Source organism: Pseudochaenichthys georgianus, chromosome 5 (assembly GCF_902827115.2).
Source record: "Pseudochaenichthys georgianus chromosome 5, fPseGeo1.2, whole genome shotgun sequence".
In the NCBI taxonomy this organism is placed as follows: Eukaryota; Metazoa; Chordata; class Actinopteri; order Perciformes; family Channichthyidae; genus Pseudochaenichthys; species Pseudochaenichthys georgianus.
The window spans coordinates 18,642,469-18,665,471 of NC_047507.1; the positions used below are offsets into that span (position 1 = coordinate 18,642,469).

Consider the following 23,003-nt stretch of genomic DNA (forward strand, 5'->3'; position numbering starts at 1 on the left):
GACTGGCAGAGACTGGTCTGTTTTATCGGATGATAATTATTTAAAAATGAGTGTCATGAGCATACCATTCCTTTAATAAGAACAAGGGACTACTGTAAACTCATCGAGAGACTCTGCACCGTGCTCTGATGCTGCTGCTTTGCTTTATGAATGTGGACAACAGAGAAACATATTCTTCATGACCAAAGTTGGAATTGAAATAAAAAAGGAAAGTGAAACTTATGCTCGTCACCCTCTCCCTCCGGTCCACATTAATACAAATGATCCCAATACGTATGATTGTATGAACTAAAGGTCTTAAAATCAATACAGATGTATTTATTATAAACGTTAGTCCTTAACATCTATCAGTGTGTATATCACCATTCAAACATCTTTTAAAAGTTGAACAAACTCCACACAGCTCAGTAAAGACTAAAATGTTGACTTTATTTGATAATTTCAGTGAAAACTAACATTCATATTTCTCTTTTTGATTATAATACTGATGAACGTTCAAAACAAAGCACTTTGGCAACTTACCACTTATGTTTTAAAAAGCTTAATAAGCACCGTAACTTTTATGATATAATTTCTCGGTCATAATCGGTTGTTTCTGTGAACGGCCGACTGTTGAGTGACGGCAAATGCTGCGGCTGCAAGGCATTGTGGGGCAGCATTTTCGCTTCTCCTGTCGGTTAGGGAAGTCCAGTGGTTCCTAAGCTAAAGGAGGTTATAAAGGAAGTTTGAAACGTCCTTTCCTATCATTCTCATCATTCTAGAGAATTCGAACGGCACTTATCATGGCTGCCACTGAGGGACTATTCGACTTCAGCCCCTGGCTGCAGTCGAATAGTCCATTTAGCTTAGGAACCTTCCTAACCGAGTGAAATGACCCGGAAGTCCCTCAGTGGCAGCCATGATAAGTGCTGTTCGAATTCTCTAGATGATAGGAAAGGAGGTTTCAAACTTCCTTTATAACCTCCTTTAGCTTAGGAACCACTGGACCTCCCTCACCGAAAGGAGAGGAGATAATGCGGCTTGCAGCCGCAGCATTTGCCATCACACAACAGTCGGCCGTTCACGGAAACAAACGATTATGACGGAGAAATTATATCATGAAAGTTACGGTGCTTAGGCCTATTAAGCATTTTAAAACGTATGTGGTAAGTTGCCAAAGTGCTTTGTTTTGAACGTTCATCAGTATTATAATCAAAAAGAGAAATATGAACGGTAGTTTTTACTGAAATTATCAAATAAACATTTCAACATTTCACTGAGCTGTGTGGGGTTTGTTCAACTTTTAAAAGATTTGAATGGTGATATACACAGATGTTAAGGACTAACGTTTATAATAAATACATTTGTATTTATTTTAAGATATTTTCATACAATCATACGTATTGGGATCATTTGTATTAATGTGGACCGGAGGGAGAGGGTGACGTGCATAAGTTTCACTTTCATTTTTTATTTCAATTCCAACTTTGGTCATGAAGAATATGTTTCTCTGTTGTCCACGTTCATAAAGAATAAAGCAACAGCATCAGAGCACGGTGCAGAGTCTAGATGAGTTTACAGTAGTCCCTCGTTCTAATTAAACATCCATGTTGTAGTCCGTTGTATAGAAAACTGTAGTTTCCATAGTTTCCCCACAGCAGCAGACGCACAAAATGACGTCCGCTGGCGCATCATAAACACGTCAGATAGTGAAAGTGCAGTCGGATTCTCTAAAGTACCGCAGTCTCTTCTCCTAAGTCCTTTTGAATTCTACTATCCACTATCCCTTAACCCCATGATGTTTCACTCAGAGGTCAAGGAATAGACGATAGGGTTAGAATTTAGGAGCTGATTTTTGGACTATTCGACTGCAGCCCCTGTTTGCCGCCTTTCCCACAAGGATCAGCTCAGCCATTTCTCTCCAAGAAATGTGTCTAAAAACGTAATTTCCTGCGCATTTCTTGTCTGGAAAAAAATGTATTCACAATAATAGGTGAGTAAACCTTATTTTCTAATAGTTTAATATACTTAATTTGCTAATTAGGTAATGGAAACTTGTTAAAATGCAAATGTTGCCTGGAGGAAACATCGTACCATTATGGTCAATTGTAAATGTTGCCTTGAGGCAACACCGTACCATTATGGATTCACCATGATATTGGGGTATTGTGTGTTTAGGTATACACTGTTCAAAAGCATACCATTCATCATAGATCTCTACAATTTAACCAAGATACATTTGATGTTAAAGCCAACCCAACGATCTGTGCAAAGATGGGATAAGAAAAAGAAAGAAACAGTGCAGGTTACCGGCCCAAGTGTCGTGCATGCATACAATAAAAGTATGGGAGGAGTGGATCTTCTAGACTCGCTGATTGCTCTCTACAGAACAAAGATCAGGTCAAGGAAGTGCATCCCCAAGAAAGAAATGTACAGCCTGCTGAAATTCAAAGCTGAAGTTGCCTTTGCAACGAGAGGAAAGTCTTGCAAAAGAGGGGGAGACCATCTCATAATGTTGACAGAGACCTGGCTGAGAAGAAGCACAGAGGTTCTTCCTCATCAGTGCCATCAACACATGTGCATCAAGACCACACTGACCATTGGCCTGTATGGGTGGAGAAAAAGGGCCGGTGCAAATACCCTGGCTGTAAGGGTGAAAGTGCAGTGATCAAAGTGTGTCACGTACCTGTGCTTCACTGCTGACAATAACTGCTTCATGAACTTCCACAAGCAGTGAGTCTATTTTGTCAAATGGCTCAATAAAGTTTGATGAAAGATGCCTAGGCTCTTCGCGTATTTATTCCTAAAGGTTGTTTTACAATGGTAGTACAATGTGCCTGCAGGCAACTTTCAGACATGTAATCTTGTTAAAATATAAAAAATAAAGATTTTCACATTTGAATTGGCATGCAATTTAACCTGTTGAGGCTATTTAGTATTTTGCATGTGTTTTTAAATACATTTTGTTCAAATTTGAAACAATAACTCTCTTTTTCATAACTTACCATTATGGTACAGTGTTGCCTCAAGGCAACGTACCCCAAAAAGTACCCCCAAATAATTATTTATTTAGATTATGTTTATTTAGTCTATTATATGACAAAAAACACCCAAATAGCATCATAGTGCGTACCATAGAGGGATAACAAAATAATACCATAACAATTATTTGTAAATCAGATATATTGGCATCTCGCATATTGTGTATCAGAATTTTGCACACATCATTAATAATCCCATGTGTGGAAGCCGAAGTGCAGAAGGAATAGAAATGTAGTCATTACTGAAACATTCTTAAAAAGTGATTGGTGTTTGATTATGAAAACTTTTAAGCCAAAAACAATGTTACAAAAATAAAACAAGACATAAAGTCAATAGAAATTGAAAATTAGCAATCTGTTTCAAGCATTGGCTCATTTTCATTAGTAGCAGCAGCCTTTTCTCCATCGCACCCTTTGGCGCCATCTGTTGGTGTTTTCTGGTGTTTCACCTTGAACACGTCCCACCTCTCAGGGAGGATATCCTTGTTGAACAGGAATGAAGCCACATAGGAAATCATCACAATGGAGATCAAGGCGGACAGCATGCAAATAGTCTTAAAAGGCCAGTGCTGAATGTAAACCCCGTCCTTCCATGTGCAACCTGGGAAACGCAGGATGACAGGAAGATTGAACACGGGTTCTCCACACAGAACTCTCATCACAAAAGAAACGACATAGCCTGTAATGGCCCCGTAGCCATTGGAAACCCTGATGAAGAGGATGCAGATGAGTTGAGGAAGTGTTATGGTGTAAGTCAGGTCTGAGCTCAGGATCCAGAACGCCAAGATGCTGCTGTTCAGGTGGGTGAGGGAAGTTCCCACAAGCCCTACCACCGCTATGGAGACACGAATCACCCACTGCAGCTCTCTGTGCGATGCCTGGAGAAGAAGAAAAGCAAATCTTAATTTTGTTAAAAATGTTGAATGACCACACTTTTTTCTGGTCGTTGGGGTAAGATGCAGAAGGATGATGGGCAACACCATGGCCGCCTCTCCTCGCTCATACGGAGAAGGAGAACCATATGTGGTGGAGTTCCAGTCTGCAACATAAGATAGAGATGTTGTAAAGCTATTGAGAAGGTTCACTTAAGTGTATCTTGGTATGATTTACTATTTAACTAAAGTGACTAAATGCTAAAGTATACTTACATTGTATGGCAACATTTTAGGATACACATGTAAATCATAAAGTATTTGCTTAATAGCATGCATATTAGTAGTGTTAGGAAAAATATCACTTGTCACCGGCTTGCGCTTCAATATCAGGATACATGTATTTATTATCCTTGCTAGAATGGAAGTAGTGATCACATACAGAGCTGTATGGGACAAAATAGTTCCCAGACGCTTCACATGTTTATATATAAGAGAGGGTGTTACAGTCACAATATGCAGAATACCGGTTCAAAGCAGTATTCTGTTCTTAGTTCAGATTAGCTAAGGCCTGCGTGAGCAATAAACATGACAGTCATATGCCTATCTCCCTAGGGGCTGTGTCATCATGTTAATCGTAGGAACATAGCTATCGTATGTTCAACACAGTGTCTCATGAGCTTCTTCTATGTAATCATACATCCGGTTACGTACACAGCTACGTAGGGCCTTTGTTACCATGTGCTAGTCTGATATTGGAAGAGTACATTCAGTATTTTCCCAACAAGTAGCATTTTAGCTCTTTATTAGTCCTCATAAAACCCTTATTAATGCATCATTCTGCATAACAACATTCTACAAATACTATTAACACATTAAGCAAGAGTTTAATAACATATATAATCCCAATAAGTGCATATTGATAGGAAGTAGCTGTTTAAAAAGGGGCCCAAATATGCTTTTTGGGGTTCAGTGTGTTACAAAGGTCTTGGTGCATTTAAATGGTCTACAAAGGCTCAAATCCAAAAGTTCCCTCCAGAGGGAGTTTCTCTCCCCAACATTCTTTATCTTTGTGCAGTTATATTTGTGTGAAGATGTATTGGTATTGTAAGTATGCTTGCCAATTTTTACTTGTATTGTTATTTCTACCAATGACCAATTCATTTTCAGGGTTCTTTTTCCTGACCCTTTCCCAGATATTGGTCAATTGCTGCCTAATAATGGTCCCATTCAACACTGCGCTGCTGCTGTCCAGTGTGTGAGATTTACCTGTTGAGGCTGCAACAGCACCGATCAGCACAGGTGGAATTCCAATAATGAGGACGACACCTGCCGCTATAAAACAGATCATCCTGGCTGTAGACGTGGAGCTGGAGGAAAGGATCCTTTGGTGGAAGTCTTGAAATGCCAGATTTCCAACACTCTGGAAGAAACAATGAGTTATCTTCATTTCTTTATGCAAATCAACAATGCAGAGTCAGAGGTATACTGTCTTATTTTATTACATGCATTATTCTATCTGCGCCTACATCCTTCATACTTCTAATGCACTTATTTCATGTCTATATCTTGATCAAATCAATTACTTTATTATTTGGGCTTAAACCAAGTAAAAAAAGGTGCGTTCTTAAAGAGTGCTGCTAGACATTATTTAAAACATAAAAAAATACTTTGCTTTGAAAAATAATATCTATCTGATGGTTTTTTCAAATTCTCTTTATTTTATGTAGCTCATTTATAACTCCAGAATGTATGACTAAGTACATATATAATATACCTTACCATTGCTAGGAAATTATCAATCCATCTCCACACGTCATCAGGTTCAATGTGGCCAATCCAGGAGGCCTAACGGCCCGTCCACCCAGCAGCGTGCGTTGACGCTTCCCCATTCACTTTGAATGGGGTGACGTCACTTTTAGCCGAAATGCATCGTGGGAAGCGACGTGCAGCGTAGCTGGCATGGCTCGCTGCAAAAGTTGAGCAATGTTCAACTTTTGACGCCTCGGTGAGGCGTCAGCCAATCGAATCATATGCCAGTACAAGCTCTAGCCAATCAAACCGCTGCTTGTGTGTCAGGGGCGGGAGATTCATGTGATTGGTTGTTGGTCGAGTTTCAGACACGCCCGCCGGCAAGCGTCAGCGCACGCCGCTGTGTGGACAGGCCGTGAGAGGTGTTGTTGAAAGCTGTTTTAGTGATGTCAGTATAAACATCACTAGCCAGAACAAAGGGGGTACACAGCCACTGTGAAAAGAGGAAATTATACAGTAAAACCTTGAAGAGAAAAACATTCATTGTATTGGAAAAAACTGCTGTGTTAGTGTTGAACTCACCAAGCTACAAAATACCAATGACAGCTGGACGATATCGGTGAAAACAACGGAATAGAGACCTCCAAGAAGAGTGTAGGTGATGGCTACTGCAGCGGAGATCCAGATGCAAAGACTTAAAGGTAGATCGGAGAAAACGCTAATAGTGACCCCTGTTGGAGGCACACAAAACACACTCCTTTAAACATTAAAGGTCCCCTATTATACTCTTTTTCATCAATATATTATAGGCCTCAGATATATAAAAAACATGTATCTGAAGTGTTTCGCTTGAAATATCAAGGGATCATGCATTGTAGCATCCCATAATCCCCTCTGTTTCAGCCCTGTTTCAAAAGTGCTGATTCTGTATCCGTAGCTTTAAATGAAAATAAGGAGCGGCTCCCAACGCCCCTCTGAGAGATGTTTGGTTTGAAAAAACTGAATGGTGCTCTAGGAGGAGATTCAAGTGATAAGGTACCTTGGTTGGTTATTGGCCAATGGATGCACACAACTCGTTCTTTTCACCAAACATTGTGACATCACAAAGTGGCCAAAATCTTATCAGCTCATTTTCAGACAGGTTTTTATAAAAGATGTATCAGGACAAAAAGAGAGAGAATAGTTTTTGTCCTGAAACTTTCAGAATCTCTTAACATGTTTAAATGCATGACAAATTTGATTTTGTATAATAGGTGACCTTCAAATTTGACAACACTTGATTAGAACCTTTGGATATAAATGTGTTCATGTTACCCAAGGAGATCAATGTGACTGGAACCCACATCAATTCACTGATGAAAGGAATAATGGCAAGAACTGCGGTCAGAGTTTTCCCATACTTCCTCTGAAATGGATCCATCATGGTGATGTAGTTATTTTCCCGCATTGGCTTTGCAAAGAACAGTCCACCTTTAAAAAGACACAGCAAGCATAGTGGTGCAAACAGTTATCATTTAAGAATCTTGCTTTTAGTATTTTGTGCCTGATGCTTCTTTGTCTTTATTTTTTTGTGGAAGAAGTTCCTTTACTTAGGTAAAAGTAGAAATACTTTGGTCTGAAATACTTAATTACAAGTGAAAGTCCTGAATTCAAAATGTTACTTAAGTAGAAGTATAGAAGTATTGCCACTTAAATGTACTTAAAGTATCAAATGGAAAAGTACCCATCATGAACCATGGCTGTTTTGAAAGTATGATATTATTATGGAATATTAAATGATTCCTTCCTTTATTGTTTACAAAAACATGTAAGAACATTTACATTTAGGAGTTTGTTAATATTAAGACAATTTTAGGTTTTTCTGTATTGCATAATACAGTATCTTGAGTAAGGCCAAGGTTAAGATATTTTAGAAAAGCCATCAGACCCATAGTCTTTTTTATAAGCTCTTGAATTGGGGATTTTAATGATATTTTTAAGATCTTACCAATAATAAAGGAAACTGACATTTGCAGAGGAATAAGAGCCCAGATGAGTCCCTTTGTGGGGTCATAAACCGACTCTGCAACTCCAATGATAAAGGCACCTCCAACCCAAGTAGCTGCAGGAGGGAATAAACATCACAGAACTTCCATACATTTGGGTAATCTATTCATGAAGATCTAGTTTGAATAGTAAATTATGTGTCTGCTCTTTCAAAACTCACCCGTCATTGTGAAGACTCCCATTACCAAGCCTACCTTCCGGTTAGCCAGAAAAGAAACTTCCAGCTGTCCACTGTGTGTGTTTTTCTCCATCTTCTTTGATTTAATGGATGCCCAGATACCGATTCCCAACACCAGAAGGTAGAAGAGGAACATCATTATCAGGCCTGGTATATGGACGGCCATGGTGGAGGGTTTTCTGGTGGCGACAAACTAAGGGAAAGCGCACAAGGGTTATCAAGACATGCCGAGCTGAAGACAAGGAATGAGGGGATGCATGCAGTAAATTAAACAGAGAACTGTAATGGGATATGATACATTTAAAAAGTCACAGGCAGCTATAGTCAAGGTCATCGTTGACGTCTTGTACTAAACCTCCCTTTTACAGTCAAGACCAGATAGAAAAAGGTAATTTAAGATTAAAATGTGGAACCAGAACAACTCAAACCCAACGCCAAAAACTACAGATGATAATTGTCTTGATTTTTGGAGATAGGTTTTCCTCTTATTATGCAGATAAATAAAAAATGTTATGCTAGTACATGCACCCTTTCTGACATACAAAAGTGTCATTGAAATTCTTCTGTGATGACTCAATGCACATATTATTTAAACCAGCTCATGGTTTGAAATGGCAAACATTAAAAAGCAAAAGTATTATTAAAACCATGTTCTAAACATCACCTTGGTCCCATCATATAGGCTACTCTGGGAAGAGAATATTTACTGTGCTTGAAAACTGGTATCACATCATCATGTGAGGTTGACTTTGTGACCTGGAGAACATTTCAGCTGCAACATTAGCCCGTTGATAAGCTTGGGATATGAGATAGTTTTGTAGCCATTCGTGGTGAAGGCATCTGTGCTATTGTATGCATTATTTCGGACCGAACATTTCTACAGGCATGGCAGAATATGGCACTATTTTCACATGAATATTCTAGCCCATGTCTATTTTTATACCACGAGCTGCAAAATGACCGCCTAACCCCACTGTACAGGCGAGTACTTGTTTAGATATACCTGGGGAGGCTCTGTTTTGCCGTGGTATCCTGGCACCTGCGGGCCGCAGAGGGGCGGCGTAGTTTGGGGAGACGAAGACTGCTGCTCTGGGGGCGAGTCAGGCTTGAGCTCCCCCACGCCGCGGCTCGGCGCGTCCCAGAAGCTCCTCGCCGCAAGGAATTTCTAAAATATTGGATGAATCCTATTTTTGAAGCGGCGCAGCGCGGCGCAGGCAGGAAGTGATGAAAATCACCTTGTTGTCTGCTTTGCTGGTTGAGGGGGTGCACCGGGTGAACCCAAAACCGGCTCCTTCTCCTCCCCCCCACCACCGTCTTTCAAGTAGGAGAATACTGCAGCGTTCTCCTCCGGTTTACAGGCACTGTCAATTATATATATATATACAATAATTATGATGATGAATGCATATTTTTTTACCACTAAAATACAGCAACACATCTTTGATTCATGTCGTTTATAACTGGAATATTACAATTATTATTAACTGTGTCTGTAGTCTACAACACAACAACATAGGAAATAACAACAATAAACCCGATTTAAACAGATACAAACATAAACCATTTAACTACGTAGCCTACTTACTTGTAGAAGTACAAAATGTCCAGGAAATATTCCAAAATCAACAACAACTGCGAGGCTGCACACACGACGCTCCGCTTCCGCAACGTTTTGAAACGCGCCTGGTGTGTTAGGTCGCAGGAGGAGGTCGCAGCATGGCGCAGCCGTAGCGCAGCCGTAGCACAGCGTGGCGCAGACGCTCCTGGTGCGTTTAGGGGGTTAGCCCTACCATAGATTACCCAACAAAAATACTCTCTCGCAACTGCCGACCCGTATTGCGCATGCGCAGATCTACACTCTTAAAAATGCTGGGTTATTTCTATAAACACATTGCTGGGTTGATTTGGCTGGGTCATAATTATGGGTTATTTGGGTACTGTAAACACACTGGTGGGTTGTTCATGCTGGGTCAAAGGGGTTATTAGGGCTTCAATTGCAGTTGAACACCTGCCTGGGTTACTTTTAACCCAGAGGTTGCTTTATTCATTTTCCCACTTCTGAATCATTCTGGAACCATCTTTTTGTCATTTCTCACAACACAAGGTATGTAACCTATATTTTATCACTATATTTTACCTATATTTATATAATTATACAATTCTGTAACTTATTGAATCACTAGTAAGTGATTTTGAAAAACCACTACAACCACAACAGTGATTTTTCAAAACCACTAATCAGCCAGTGATTTCACAGAATCACCAGTGTTCTTGCACACTGTAAGACCGAACATTACAAGCTTCTGAAAGCAAATTGATTGTTTTAACTCAAACATTTCAAAAAGTTAATTCACCGCTAATTTTCTGATGACTATGAACTGATTTATTATTGTGTACAGTGTTCAACCACTTTGGGACATATTGGTAATAGTACTCAAACATTTTTAATGAATCTGTCTGACGCTGGTCTGACGTCATCACGTATGTGCTCCGCCCCCGACGTGCCGAGACGTAGATCCTTCACCACATGCTTCACCAGAGTCCGCCCCATTAACTCTTCGCCTCTGTTGAAGTAGCTTAGACTTTTAAGAATACTTTGCCCACCGTGCTCTCACTGCCGGAATCGTGATCCTTGTTAGGCCGCACTACTCTGGTGAGTTTAGTTACGTCTTGCCTTTGCACAGTATTTAAATGATGTGTTATTCATTTCTGCATATAATGCACTTTGTGTCGCATGGTGTGTTAGTTTGATTTGAGCTCTTGTTAGCTAGCCTACATTTAATATCTGCCTCACTTGAAAAATGATTTAACTTACGTGTAAGACAGTATTTTTATATTGTTTTAAGTTATATCTCAAAGTGGAACGTTTGTGTTGCAATAGTTTTCTGGAAAAGTCGAACCTAAAATGGCGGCAGGCGGCGCGTTTTCTTTCTTCTTTTTGTTACCGCATGTTTTATTAACTTAAGAGGACTTACGTTCATTTGATCCTCTACATACAATGTACCATAACCGTGCGTTCTGCATGTTTGTAAAAGCAAGCTAACTTGAAACACTAGACTATTCATTTTACAAGGTAATTTATACCCCCCAGCGTTTTCAAATACATGTAACTCAGCAAAGGTAACGATCGCACAGTGATGATTTTAATAATTCTATAATATGTGGAATTTCAGCTTTAATCTGATATCTTATCTTGGTTTTTAAATGTTAAGAAGCCCTGAGACAAAGTTTCGTGAACAAGAACCCCTCGGTACCGACGGCTGCTGGATTTAACAGATTAATAGTCTAGTGTTTCAAATTAGCTTGCTTTTACAAACATGCAGAACGCACGGTTATGGTATAACGTTAGTGGATAAAATGAACGTAAATCCGCTATGCCTCTAGTCTAAGTTAATAAAACATGCACAGACATGCATGCTGTAACAAAAAAGAAGAAAAGCGCTCCGCCTGCCGGCATTTTAGGTTCGAAAATAGTGTTTCTCAGATCATTTTGTGAAAACTTTGCAACCCAGCTAACCTTCAATGTTTTTTCTCTTAAGGAAACTGAAGCAACTGGCAGATATATGGCTTCTTCGATCGGGTAAGCCTCACAATGGAGAAACTGTGACGCACTGGAGGGGGGTGCGAGTGAAGCCTCGCAGCGGCGCAACTGTGACATGCCATGCTTACGGCCCCTACACACACGGCGGCGGGCTTGTCTGAAGCTCGACCAACAACCACTCACATGAATATCCCGCCCAGGACACACAAGCACGCGGTTTGATTGGCTAGAGCTTGTACTGACATATGATTTGATTGTCACAATGCAGTTTGGCATAGCGTAACGTCACTCCATTCAAAGTGAATGGAGTGAAGTTACGGCCCCTACACACAGCGGCGGCGTGCTTTGACGCTTCTGCCCATTCACTTTAAATGGGGTGAGGTCACGCTTAGCCAAACTGCATTGTGGGAGCAAAGCATAGCTTTCATGTGATTGGCTGTTGGTCTATCTTCAGACATGCCCGCCGGTTTGTAGGGGCTGTTACACTGTAGGTGCGCCGCGTTTGGGGGGTGCTGCAGCCCCTTCCCTCGTCCATGTTTATTCCACATGGTTACAAAAATGCAAACTTTGTGCTGCTGTCTTTGATACAAGGGCAGAGTTACTTGAACATTATAACATTATTATTCCCTTGATTTAAAAGTTAATGCAGACTACCTTTGCCCTGCGGCGCAATGAGATCATCAATGATGAGCTACCTGTTGGAGAGATCCTGGAACGCTGGCCTGCCTTGAAAATGGAGTCACAGGTGAAAATATTTTATTTATTACAACTATATAATTATTTTGTGTGCCTTTGTCACTGATAACTTTGACATGTTTACTCGATTGTTTTACGATTTAGCATGTTATGTTTCTGTTTATCTCTGCTGCCTTCAGTCCACATATACATTGTACTGTAAATTAAATAGTCATTTTATATTTTAGCAGAGTTTCACAGGATAACAAACCTCAACCTGAAGAACCACTTCTATGCGGAGTTGGATAGACATGTCCTCCATCTTAGGAGCCTGTTCAGGAAGAAGGCGGCAAGCAAGGAAAGGAAACTGAAGTTCTGGATCAGCTATTTGCCTCCTATGACCTCCAGGTGAGTCGGTTATGCCTCTTGGTGTTTTATTCTCATACTAGAGTGGATTATCTTTGTCAAAATGTTAATCTCTGCAGTCATGGAAGAACGCTTTCTTGTGATATCAATTGTTGTGTGGTTATACTGTTTAGCATCCAAAGTAAAACAAAGATATGTTCTCACACTCAAGGAGCAAGGTGACGTCCATGTCCGACGTGCTCTGCCTGCATATCTGCATGAAGATGACTCCACGTTTCTGAGGCTGTGGCATGTAAGTCAGCATAATAACTGTATTCAATGTATGTGACTGATCATCCAAAAATATAGTTTATCTTGTTACATTGTTTCAGGAGCTCTATCGCAGGAAGACAATTATTTGAATTTTTATAGTGAAAAAATTATAATAAATGATAGATTGAGTTTGAAAAAGTATGAACTGTCCTGGTGTCATCGAAGCTTGATTCTGTCACTGAGGTGTTAATCAAACATTATCTCTTGTGTTGCTCACATCCCGTTCAGGGTCTAGTTCCAAGATTTGAATATTGCCATAAGAATTGTAATTATTGTAAGGTACACAATGGACATGTTGAATATGATTTCTACTTTAGGATTTATTTGAAATTAAGCTCTTTAGGTTTCAGTGTAAAAAATTAGCTCACGTGATTTAATAAAATACACAATCATGAGGGCTTTCTTTCCTGCAGCATCAGTGTTCAATACAAAATAATTTCTAGTGTTCCCCATATTTTCTTGTATGTGTAGTAGGGAGAGATTATACTGTAAATACATATTCAGTTGCCAGTTTATTGGGTACAACTAGCTAATAGTAACAGTCTAATACAGTGATAAAATGAATCCTACCCTTATGAAGGTTATAAATGTTTTTTGTTGAAAGCATTTATGTCAACTGATTGCTTATTTTGGAGGCTGACGTTTCTGGTGCTGTAACATTATGTTGTGCAATGCTAATAGGCGTTTCCTTAAACCCACATTATGCACCAAACATACGGGTATTTGATGTGATGTGTCGCTGATGTATTTTTCAGGAAACACATTTCTGAGAGAGGCAATTTGGGTAACGTTTATCTGTTCTTGTCATCAGGTGGAGCAGCCTGATGATCCAGACACAGAGGACATCGCGGTCGGACTTCTCATGATCGGTGCAAGGTCAACAGACACCACGCTCTTCTGCCCAGAGAGGATCGCTGTTGTCATTGAGGGTAACGGAGTTATCCAACTCCCCACACTGGCTGCCGCATTCATCCTGCTTTTTGCACTGACCTTTGCCCTGCATCTGAGCTACCCAAAAGACTTGGTCAACACTTTCGACTTCACCCAGAAAGTGTTGATGGGCCTGGATGAGGGGAACTTGAAGCCCAGGGTGTTGAGCCTGAAAAAGCTTTAGGCAGTTTAATCCTCCCAACAAAGTTGCACTTTAACAATCTCACACACACACACACACACACACACACACACACACACACACACACACACACACACACACACACACACACACACACACACATACATACAAACTGTTCTCCCCTGTTTACATCCTGCTGCTTTACATCTGTGTTCTGTTGTGTTCATTGACAGATTTGTTGTGATTGTGATGCTAGCTTTGCGGCTAGCGGTTAGTTGTTGTTGTTTGAAGTTGTTGCTATGGAAACAACATGACGGAGAACAAATTAATATCTTCTACATATAATAACGAACAAAGTAAAGAATGAAGTGTAGGCTATGTCTGTTTGAAGTTGTTGCTATGGAAACACCATGACGGAGAACAAGTATAATCTTCTACATATAATAACGGACAAAGTAAAGAATGAAGTGTCAGCTATGTTCGGAATTTGACCATCATGGCCCTCTTGAGTTGCTGTAAAATATGACGGATATGACGAAAATACACCCGAACACGTCTGGTACCCCGAACACATCTGGTACCTACACCGGATGACTGCGGGGCTAACTGTTCGCTAACGGTTTGTGTCGCTACCGCTGACATGGCGCGTCAATCAACGGTACGTTTTGCCCATTACTTGCCCAGTATTACTTTGAATATTATTATTGTGATTGAGGATTAAATCCGCTTTGAAGACCACCGTTTTATATCGTGCAGTTTAGCGGCGAAATAACGTCAGTCAGCCAGCTAACGCTAGCTTTGTTGAGTTTATGCTAGCTAAACAAGTAGTGGTTGTAGTCTATACAGCAGTAATTCATATTAGGGCTGTCAAGTAGGGTGACCAGATGTCCCGCTTTGCGCGGGACTGCACAGCATTTTTCCGACTTTTGGTGCGTCCCGCAAATTGAGACGATGTCCCGCATATTTCATTTTGATTGGCCAAAACGCTTTTCTTTAAAATCAGATTCATTCAATGGCTGTTGAGAAAGCAGGGAAGGCTATCATCAGGGGCTGTGTATGCTGTCAATCAATCTGTAACACACGGCGGGTGCTGGTCAAGTGTTAACCAATGAGAGTAACTCACTGACACACCCCCCCCCCCCCACCCCGCCAAACAACAACAACGAACGCAGGCGACGCAGCAGGTTATGGAAAATGGAGGAAACTGAAACTACAGCTAAGAAGAAAAGAAGATGCACATACAACAAAGACTGGGAAGACACTTACCCGTGGGTGAAGCCAGTGCAGGGCGACTCTCAGAGAGTTTTTTGCAATCTTTGCAAGAGTAATTTTTAAATTGCACATGGCGGTGAATACGACGTCAAAAGACACAGAGAATGCGATTCTCACAAACGTGTCGCTCAAAAAGAGACATCCCACTCTGTGGAGACATTCCTACTCAAACCAAAAAATGATGGCTACTCAGACAAGGTAACAGCAGCAGAAATAACCAGTGTTTACCATACAGCTATTTTATTTGATGTATTATTATGTTTCTGTTCCCTCCTGGCCAGTGTTGGTTTTATTTTATCTATTAATTTATGTTGTGCCTACTTGTACAGGTAATACACTAGTTGAATTAAGAAGATGCATTTCTAAACACTGGAAGTAATAATGCCTGCTGCCTTGGTTAGCCTTAGTTTACTTTTCTTTATTAAAAAAACTGCATTTTGACTTCACTTTCTGCTCAGTTGTTATATATTTGTTACGTTTTTTTTCCGGGGGTTGGGGGGTGCTGTTGAGAGGGTGTCCCACATTGTCCCACACAACCATACTCCTTGTCCCACATTTGGTTTGTTGGGATCTGGTCACCCTACTGTCAAGTTAACGTCAAAAAAAAATTATCGCCACTAATTATTTTAACGCGATTAACGCATGTGTATTTTTTTTCCTCGGCCGCCCCGTAGTTTCAGAGCGCATCGAGTTTAAAATACCATCTACAAGCTGATGCTGCTGACAGCCCCGCTCCTGCCGCCCGCTTGTGGCAGACCACACTTCCACGCTCACCGGCAGGCACCGACTGGCCATCGGGAGGACCGGGAGGGTGTGTGTATGTGTGCCCCGAGCGAGCGAGAGAGAGACCTTACGTGCATTACCGTACGGTACCGCAGTGTGAACGCGGCTATTGTAACCTGCACTGGCTCCCTGTCCGTCAACGAATACACTTCAAAATCCTTCTGTTAACACACAAAGCTCTCAATAACCAGGCCCCCCCCTACCTCTCCGACCTGATCCACCACTACACCCCTTCCCGCAGCCTTCGCTCATCAGAAGCGAACCTCCTCTCTATCCCCACACGAACCAAGCTCCGAACCTGGGGCGACAGAGCCTTCTCCATCGCTGCCCCCACCCTCTGGAACTCCCTCCCCCAACACATCAGAGACTGCACTGACCCCCCCACTTTCAAAACACTGACCAAGACACACCTCTTCAGACTGGCTTTTAATCTGTGAATTATGCTGTGTTGCTGTTTTAATAACTTTTAAATGTTATTTTATCATGTTCTTATACATTTTTAAATTCTATTTTATCATGTTTTATCACCACTGTAAAGCGTCTTTGAGCACCTGGAAAAGCGCTTCGAAATGAAATGTATTATTATTATTATTGTTGTTGTTAGCATCTGGTGCTAGCTAGCTGCGCTAACGGATATAAGGAGCTGTGATATGAAAACAGAGGAGCGCCCTATCCACACAACTGCGCCGAGCACTTGACTTTATGCAGGCAGCCAGACAGCGGGACATTGTACGAGAAGTCAGCACACTCATGATTGCAGCAACATGATTGCAGCGTCCAGACAGCTCCCGTTCGAGCATAGCTCCAACGATCACACACACACACACACACACACACACACACACACACACACACACCATTTGTATTGTATGAAAGAGGTTCCAGGGGGGTATACTGCGAAGCAGGATTTTCGCTTAGCCGGCTAAATTCAGGGAAAACTCCGGCTTTCCGGTCATCCGAAGCTGGTTCTCTTTTTAGCAAGCTAGATCTCCATGGTAATATATGCTAAGCAGCTAACCTGGTCGGGACCAGGTTAGGTTGCAGGCTAAGAGCTCAACTCAGTGAAAGCACCGCCTGCTGACCAATCAGAGCTCAGTGTGCGGAGTTTAAAGCGATCAAGTCATATTACAGGAGAAAGGAAATACAGAAAAACTGCCGTCGCAGGAAAGACGGCCGGCAAAAATCACCGACTGTGTGAACGTGAACATTAATAGAATATCACCTCCCATCTTCAGAGCAATCTGACTATTATAACATTAGCGTTAAGAAAGCTTACTTAAATATCGGCCACAACATAAGTAACCGGATCAGAGTAACAGTCTGCGGCATATCACTTCATAATGTATCATATCTCTCCTTGTCTGAGTCAGCTGAGCCGTATCTGGCCGTGCAACACTCACAGTGTCACATACTGTATGCAGAAGTATTATTTTAAGCAACACATTAAGTTGACGAAACACTCGAGACAAATGTAATTGAAGTCAGATCGTGTTTTAGACGGGGCAGTGATATCATAAACCTGTTAATGTACGCATTCAAACACTTTTTCTTTTACCAGCTGTATTCACCTTGCAGGTGCAGCTATGTGGCTTTTATCCTGGATAAAGTGTTTAAGTCATGGATGTTTAAAGTTTAACTTCTTCATTTTTGACTAGTATTAAAGTTCACTTTTCATTCAGGAAGTATGACGCTGCGCTGTCAGTGCGCTTCTCCATGTTTGTGATTGGTCGAATGCTCCAAATACCACCCCTTTCATGTGAACGCGCACCTAACTAGATAGGACACGGCTGGCTTGAGCGATCCACTTGATAACCAGCGTCGTAGTACCGTTTAGCGAGAGCGCGTATGTTTTGGATTAAGCCAACCGGCTAACTCAAACATATCCAGGTTAGGTTGAACCAGGTTCGCAGTATAGGCCCCAGGTTGAATTGAGGCGAATATTTGTAATGTTCAGAGGTTGTTGTGTTTAATATTCATGAGAATATTTGTCATTGTTCAAATGATAATAAACATTAGCATAAAGCATATTTGTCCACTCATATGTTGATAAGAGTATTAAAAACTTGAAAAATATTCCTCTAAGGTACATTTAGAACAGATAAAAAATGTGCGATTAATTTGCGATTAATGGACATTCATGCGATTAATCGCGATTAAATATTTTAATCGACTGACAGCCCTAATTCATATATTATAGCCAACTGCTTTGGCACTAACGGTTGATAACCGTTTATGAAAATAAAACCAATTGAACTGTACTGAAATAATGACAACTTTTATAATTGTCTTGGGCTCCTGCTGTGTTTTTAAAGCCTTTGTAAATTATCCATGCTATTTTCTATTTAGCTAACGTCGAAGTAGTGTATGTGAAATCAACCTCACAATAAGATGTGTGTATATTACAATTATTAATGTCATATTTCAAGATGATTACTTAGATATTACAATAAGGTTGGTTGAGCTGTAGTTCATTATTGAGCTTACAAGTTAACGTCACAGTCATCTGAAGAACGAACCCAAACCTTGTTGTTTTTATTAATTGTATTACAAATTGATATCAAATAAACAGTAAGCATTGGTAACACATTTTCCAAAGTTACAGTAAAATAAAAAGGACCCTGACTCGGACAATACACAATCCAACATGTTCAACAGAAGAGAATCAGTTATATTGTTTGTACACATGGTACTTTACATATATATCTGTTTGTTTAAGGTGTCCAGGTAATGCAGACAGGCTGGACCAGAGAGTGAGAGACAGAACTGGACTCCTCACAGCAGTGAACTTCAGCACAGGTACTAAGACTCAAGAAAGATATGAATGAAGTATTGACTTGAATACACTGATATACATTCCATTAAACAATACTAAATACTAGATCACCTACACATCAGTTAAGTTGAGGGTTTATTCCATGCAAAAAGTTACATTTAGATATTTAGCAATATGACTTTGTCAGCTTTCTAATTTAATGTATTGAAGGCAAAGATATTTAACACATAGTGAGAACTGCTACTATTTATATCTTATAATATTGTCTGTAAAAAACGTGGTAAAAGTTATTCTTTCAGTGAGACAACAGAGCAAGCTTCTACAGTTGCACTACGTTTTGATAACAGTTCAATATTATTTTGATAATAACATATATTTCAATGTTGATGAATTTCATACTGTTCATTCATAATCTGATTACAATTAAAAAATAATTATATCAACAGCCCCATAACACACCTCTTTCATAAATAACACACTTGTTCTGCAATAATGTTTTATGTTTCCTGTAATTTTTGTTAGGAAAGGACATGCCCGAAAGACACGACATCTTCTCCTTCTCTGAGGGTCAAGAAGAACATCCAAGAGGAACATTAAAAGCTGATGTTATGAGATTTTAAGACCAGTACAGGACATTCACTAAGAAACTACTTTTATTGTGAAAACAAAGATCTGCACACCGAATATTTTTGTAGTCTATCAGGACCATCATTTGTTTGTGACACTGCCTGCACCTCAGAGAAGGGGTGGTTATAGTCAGGCTTATAAAGTGTGGCGAAAAACAGTCAGCTGATCGAATGCACCTATTTCCACATCTACACTCCATCAGCGGATTATTTCTATTTGCCTCACTTTATGAGCTTCACATCACTTGTGCCTTGAACCGCAGAGTTTTGTAGTGGACATTTTTCATGTGCTATCATATCAGATCCTTCATATGCTTAAACCAAATGAATGTTATTTCCTCTTGTTGTGCTTTCACCATTATCATCCTATTATATTCTCTTCTTCCTCTTCTTCAAGGCCAAAGAGCTGCTTTGGCTACTGGGAGACTCACACAGACACACACGAACTTCCCTGCTCTGAGAACCGTTATGCTATCTACTCAAGGCCACTGGGTGTCTCATAAACAATCTGACTGTGTGAATCCAGATTTCTCACTTTCCCACTCATTTCCTTATATAACCTCTGTTTATTCATTGTTCTGCGCACTCTCGGGCAGACTTTTCATACTCTGTCCGACCTGTGACATTATATTATTGTATCGTGTATTTGAAGCTTCAAATAAATAACCAAAAGACAGCTTTGCTTGATTCACCATTTATTTGTTTTGATCACTTTTGACTTGTACTCTCCAGCCGTGTTTGGGTCCTAGATTTCCATAACAAATGGCGTTGTCGGCAGGATCTCTGTATGTTTGATCGGGAAAACCTCTGGACGCTGGTGGGTGCGCGCTCCGGGATCTTTTGGTCTTCCTCTACCTCGACGAAAAAAAACGTACGGGACGAGGGGACCAGCGCGAGGGGTGGAACCGATTGACTTCACGAGATCCAGCGAACTAAAAGGGGCTTCCAATATTGGGTGAGATGTACAAAGTCTAAATTGTTTAAAGTTAAACGTAATTAAACTCCATGACATTTATGAGAGGGACTGCTCGAAAGCAGAGATATTTGGAATATCTGGCATCGACGGATGAAAAAATAGTGTTTTGGTAACACGGAGTGTTTTGGTAACACGGAGTGTTTTGGTAACACTTTAAAGACTTTGTTATGAAAGCAAAGCAGGGGAGGGGGTGTGTACAGCCTCCTGAGGGTCCGATTGTTGATGTCATGCGAGCAAAATATGGTGAAGGAAGTCTGTCTAAATTAAATATATGGACGGAAATGTTCGGATTTCCTAAGGGAGGTTCTTTGAGTAAATTAAAAATCAAAAACCTAAGAGATAAATTACAAGAGTATGGAGATGGGATGAAAAAGAAGAGTACAATTAAAGTAAAAGACTTGGAAAAACTGGACACTCATAGAAAGTGTTTAAAATACTGGGAGGATGAAGCAGAGTGCCATGAAAGAAGGCAATTGGCCGCGGCAATAAAAAAGATACAGGCTGAGGATAAGACTGAAGAGGAAGATAAAAAGTGTTTTGTGTTACCTCCACAATATAAATCACATGCTTCCCTTTATCCTCTGGTTTCAGGCGTGCGGGACCCTCTCCCTCACCTAAGTTCCCCATTCCCCCCTTCCTCCCCCCGTCTGCTACCTGCTGTGGAGGCTCCTGGAGGGGCTGCTGCTGCTGGACCAGAGGTCAACATACCAGCCGCCGCTGGAGCAGCTGCACAGCAGCAAGACACACAGAGAGGGAGCAGAGACGAAGAGAGACAGAGAAAAGAAAATGAAGAAGAAGAAGCGGGACTGAAAAAGATCCATGACAAGACAGAGAAAAAGAAAAGAGACGCGAAGAAAGCTGAACTCTACAGAAAAGAACACCTCCAAAAAGGAATAACTACATGCCCCGCTTTCCCCGGCCAGCTGACCATGGTCCAGGCTGTCACAACCGCCTGGACCCAAAGTGATGGCCAGGGCAGAGGAGGGGGTTTCCGAGGCCGGAGCAATAACTACAATCGCTGTTTTAACTGCGGACAGACGGGTCATCGGTTCGCTGAATGCCCACACGAGAAGAAGAAAAAGAACTTTTGATCGGATAAATCGGACCACAACAAAGACAATTCTTCAAACTGACAGTCGAGGGAGGGAGTGGAGGAGGAGGAAGGAATTCGGTCGGGGGAGACGGAACCCATGTCAGCAGCATCTAACCAGGGAAGTGACACACACACACACGCATCATACATGCTATTGAGAAATTAGAAGAATTAGAGGACATGTCTGTAGTTAAAAAGGGTACATATTTGAAATATGACAGTGAATGTTTGCGTTAAGAAATGTCCCACACATTTTTGGTTGATTCTGGGGCTACACATTCTGTGGTAAAAAAAAAGGGCAGATTTGCCTGAATGCAAATTTAGTGATAGATTTATTCATGTGCTGGGTAACTATAAAGGAGAAGTTTCTGTACCACTTCAGAGTGGAGATAACGGTGTTGACAGTAATCCATTTCCCACATCAGTAAAAAACAGTTATTTTATCATCTGTCTGCCCAATACATTTACTGGGCAGAGATCTGATTCTCCGGTTCGGCTTGGACCTCATTTTTCCACAAATGAGGGTCTTAAAGTCCGACAGCCATCTCCTACGATGGTTAAAAAAAAGTGTCATTTGATGATAAAGAACTGGTGAATGTGTATCAATGGGCTGCTGACATATCCTGATTATCAGGAGTTGTTGCGTTTGACTGGTCAACGTGTTTTTCCACCTGCTGTGTGGAGGCTTCTCATTTGCATTGTACTGCTAACGTTGTTGATAATGATGCATGTAGATGCTATGATGAGAGTTTTTCTGTTAGAATGTGTGAATGATGAGCTCATGTTTAAAAATGTATTGGAATTCGCTGGGTAGCGCTATCTCTGTTAGACTCACACACACACACAAGACACAACCAGCTGTGTCAAATCCCAGGGGCGGTCCACACATTTCACTAGCCAGGGGGCCCCACTGATAGATAGAGGGATTTGGGTCCAATCGTTAAAGATTGGGAGTCAGTCACTGATTGGGCACCTACACACACAGAATATGTCATGTACTCTATGTCACGTGACGTGTATCAAATGAAAATGTGCACGAACGTAGCCGTTCTGCGCACATTGCTGTTGGTTGAGGATAAGGTAATTCTCATATCTCTGAGCTTCCTGCCGCGCTTTCAGATGTGCCATACTCACTCTGGGCAGCTCACAGATATGACGTAGGGTTAATGTCCACGTTCCGTACCGTACTCACTCTGGGCAGCTCACAGATATGACGTAGGGTTAATGTCCACGTTCCGTACCGTACTCATTGAAACGTGAAGCTGTTGATGGCATTCGGCCAGTGTTTACCTCTCTGCTTAAACAAGGGGTCATTATTCCGTGTAACGATTTCAGTGTTTCCTGTCAAAAAGATCAGAGACAAACCTCCTGACGAGTGGAGATTTGTCCAGGATTTACGATGTAAATGCAGCTGTGCATGCACGCTCGTCCGGAATTCTTATCTGATTACTCCAAAAGTTCCAGCCTCTGCAACATATTTACTGCCATATTTACTTTTTCCAGTGTTCCGGTACACAAAGACAGTCAATTTTTGTTCACATTTGAATATAATGGTAAACCTTACACATTCACACGTTTGTGTTAAGACTAAATGTTAAAAAAGTCACTAAGCGACAGATGATGTCATTCTTGCGTATGTGTTCATA

At 40.9% G+C, this 23,003-nt stretch overlaps 1 protein-coding gene and 1 long non-coding RNA gene across 2 annotated transcripts; one reads left to right on the forward strand and one right to left on the reverse strand.

The window, feature by feature from the left end:
- Positions 1–1,832: 1,832 nt before the first annotated feature.
- Positions 1,833–9,742, reverse strand: LOC117446193 (high-affinity choline transporter 1-like). Its single transcript, XM_034082220.2, has 10 exons — positions 9,454–9,742; positions 8,872–9,229; positions 7,851–8,061; positions 7,632–7,745; positions 6,959–7,114; positions 6,227–6,375; positions 6,062–6,137; positions 5,675–5,742; positions 5,162–5,315; positions 1,833–4,059 (listed from the first exon to the last, which is right to left on the reverse strand). Exons 3-10 carry the CDS (start codon positions 8,032–8,034, stop codon positions 3,368–3,370), a joined length of 1,593 nt encoding a protein of 530 aa, XP_033938111.1. The 5' UTR covers positions 8,035–8,061; positions 8,872–9,229; positions 9,454–9,742; the 3' UTR covers positions 1,833–3,367.
- Positions 9,743–10,460: 718 nt separating this feature from the next.
- On the forward strand, positions 10,461–19,955 carry LOC139433819 (uncharacterized). Its single transcript, XR_011643222.1, has 8 exons — positions 10,461–10,521; positions 11,408–11,448; positions 12,050–12,154; positions 12,333–12,492; positions 12,662–12,742; positions 13,574–13,691; positions 18,606–18,685; positions 19,185–19,955. It is a non-coding gene; the product is annotated as an uncharacterized lncRNA (long non-coding RNA).
- Positions 19,956–23,003: the final 3,048 nt, after the last annotated feature.

Excerpts from the sequence above, each read along its gene's own strand:
- LOC117446193 (XM_034082220.2), bottom strand. The coding sequence starts at position 8,034 with ATGGCCGTCCATATACCAGGCCTGATAATGATGTTCCTCTTCTACCTT. Across the intron at positions 7,115-7,631 it reads GTCAGTTTCCTTTATTATTG|GTGGACTGTTCTTTGCAAAG; the intron begins GTAAGATCTTAA and ends GTCTTTTTAAAG. Across the intron at positions 5,316-5,674 it reads TTGATAATTTCCTAGCAATG|AGTGTTGGAAATCTGGCATT; the intron begins GTAAGGTATATT and ends TGTTTCTTCCAG.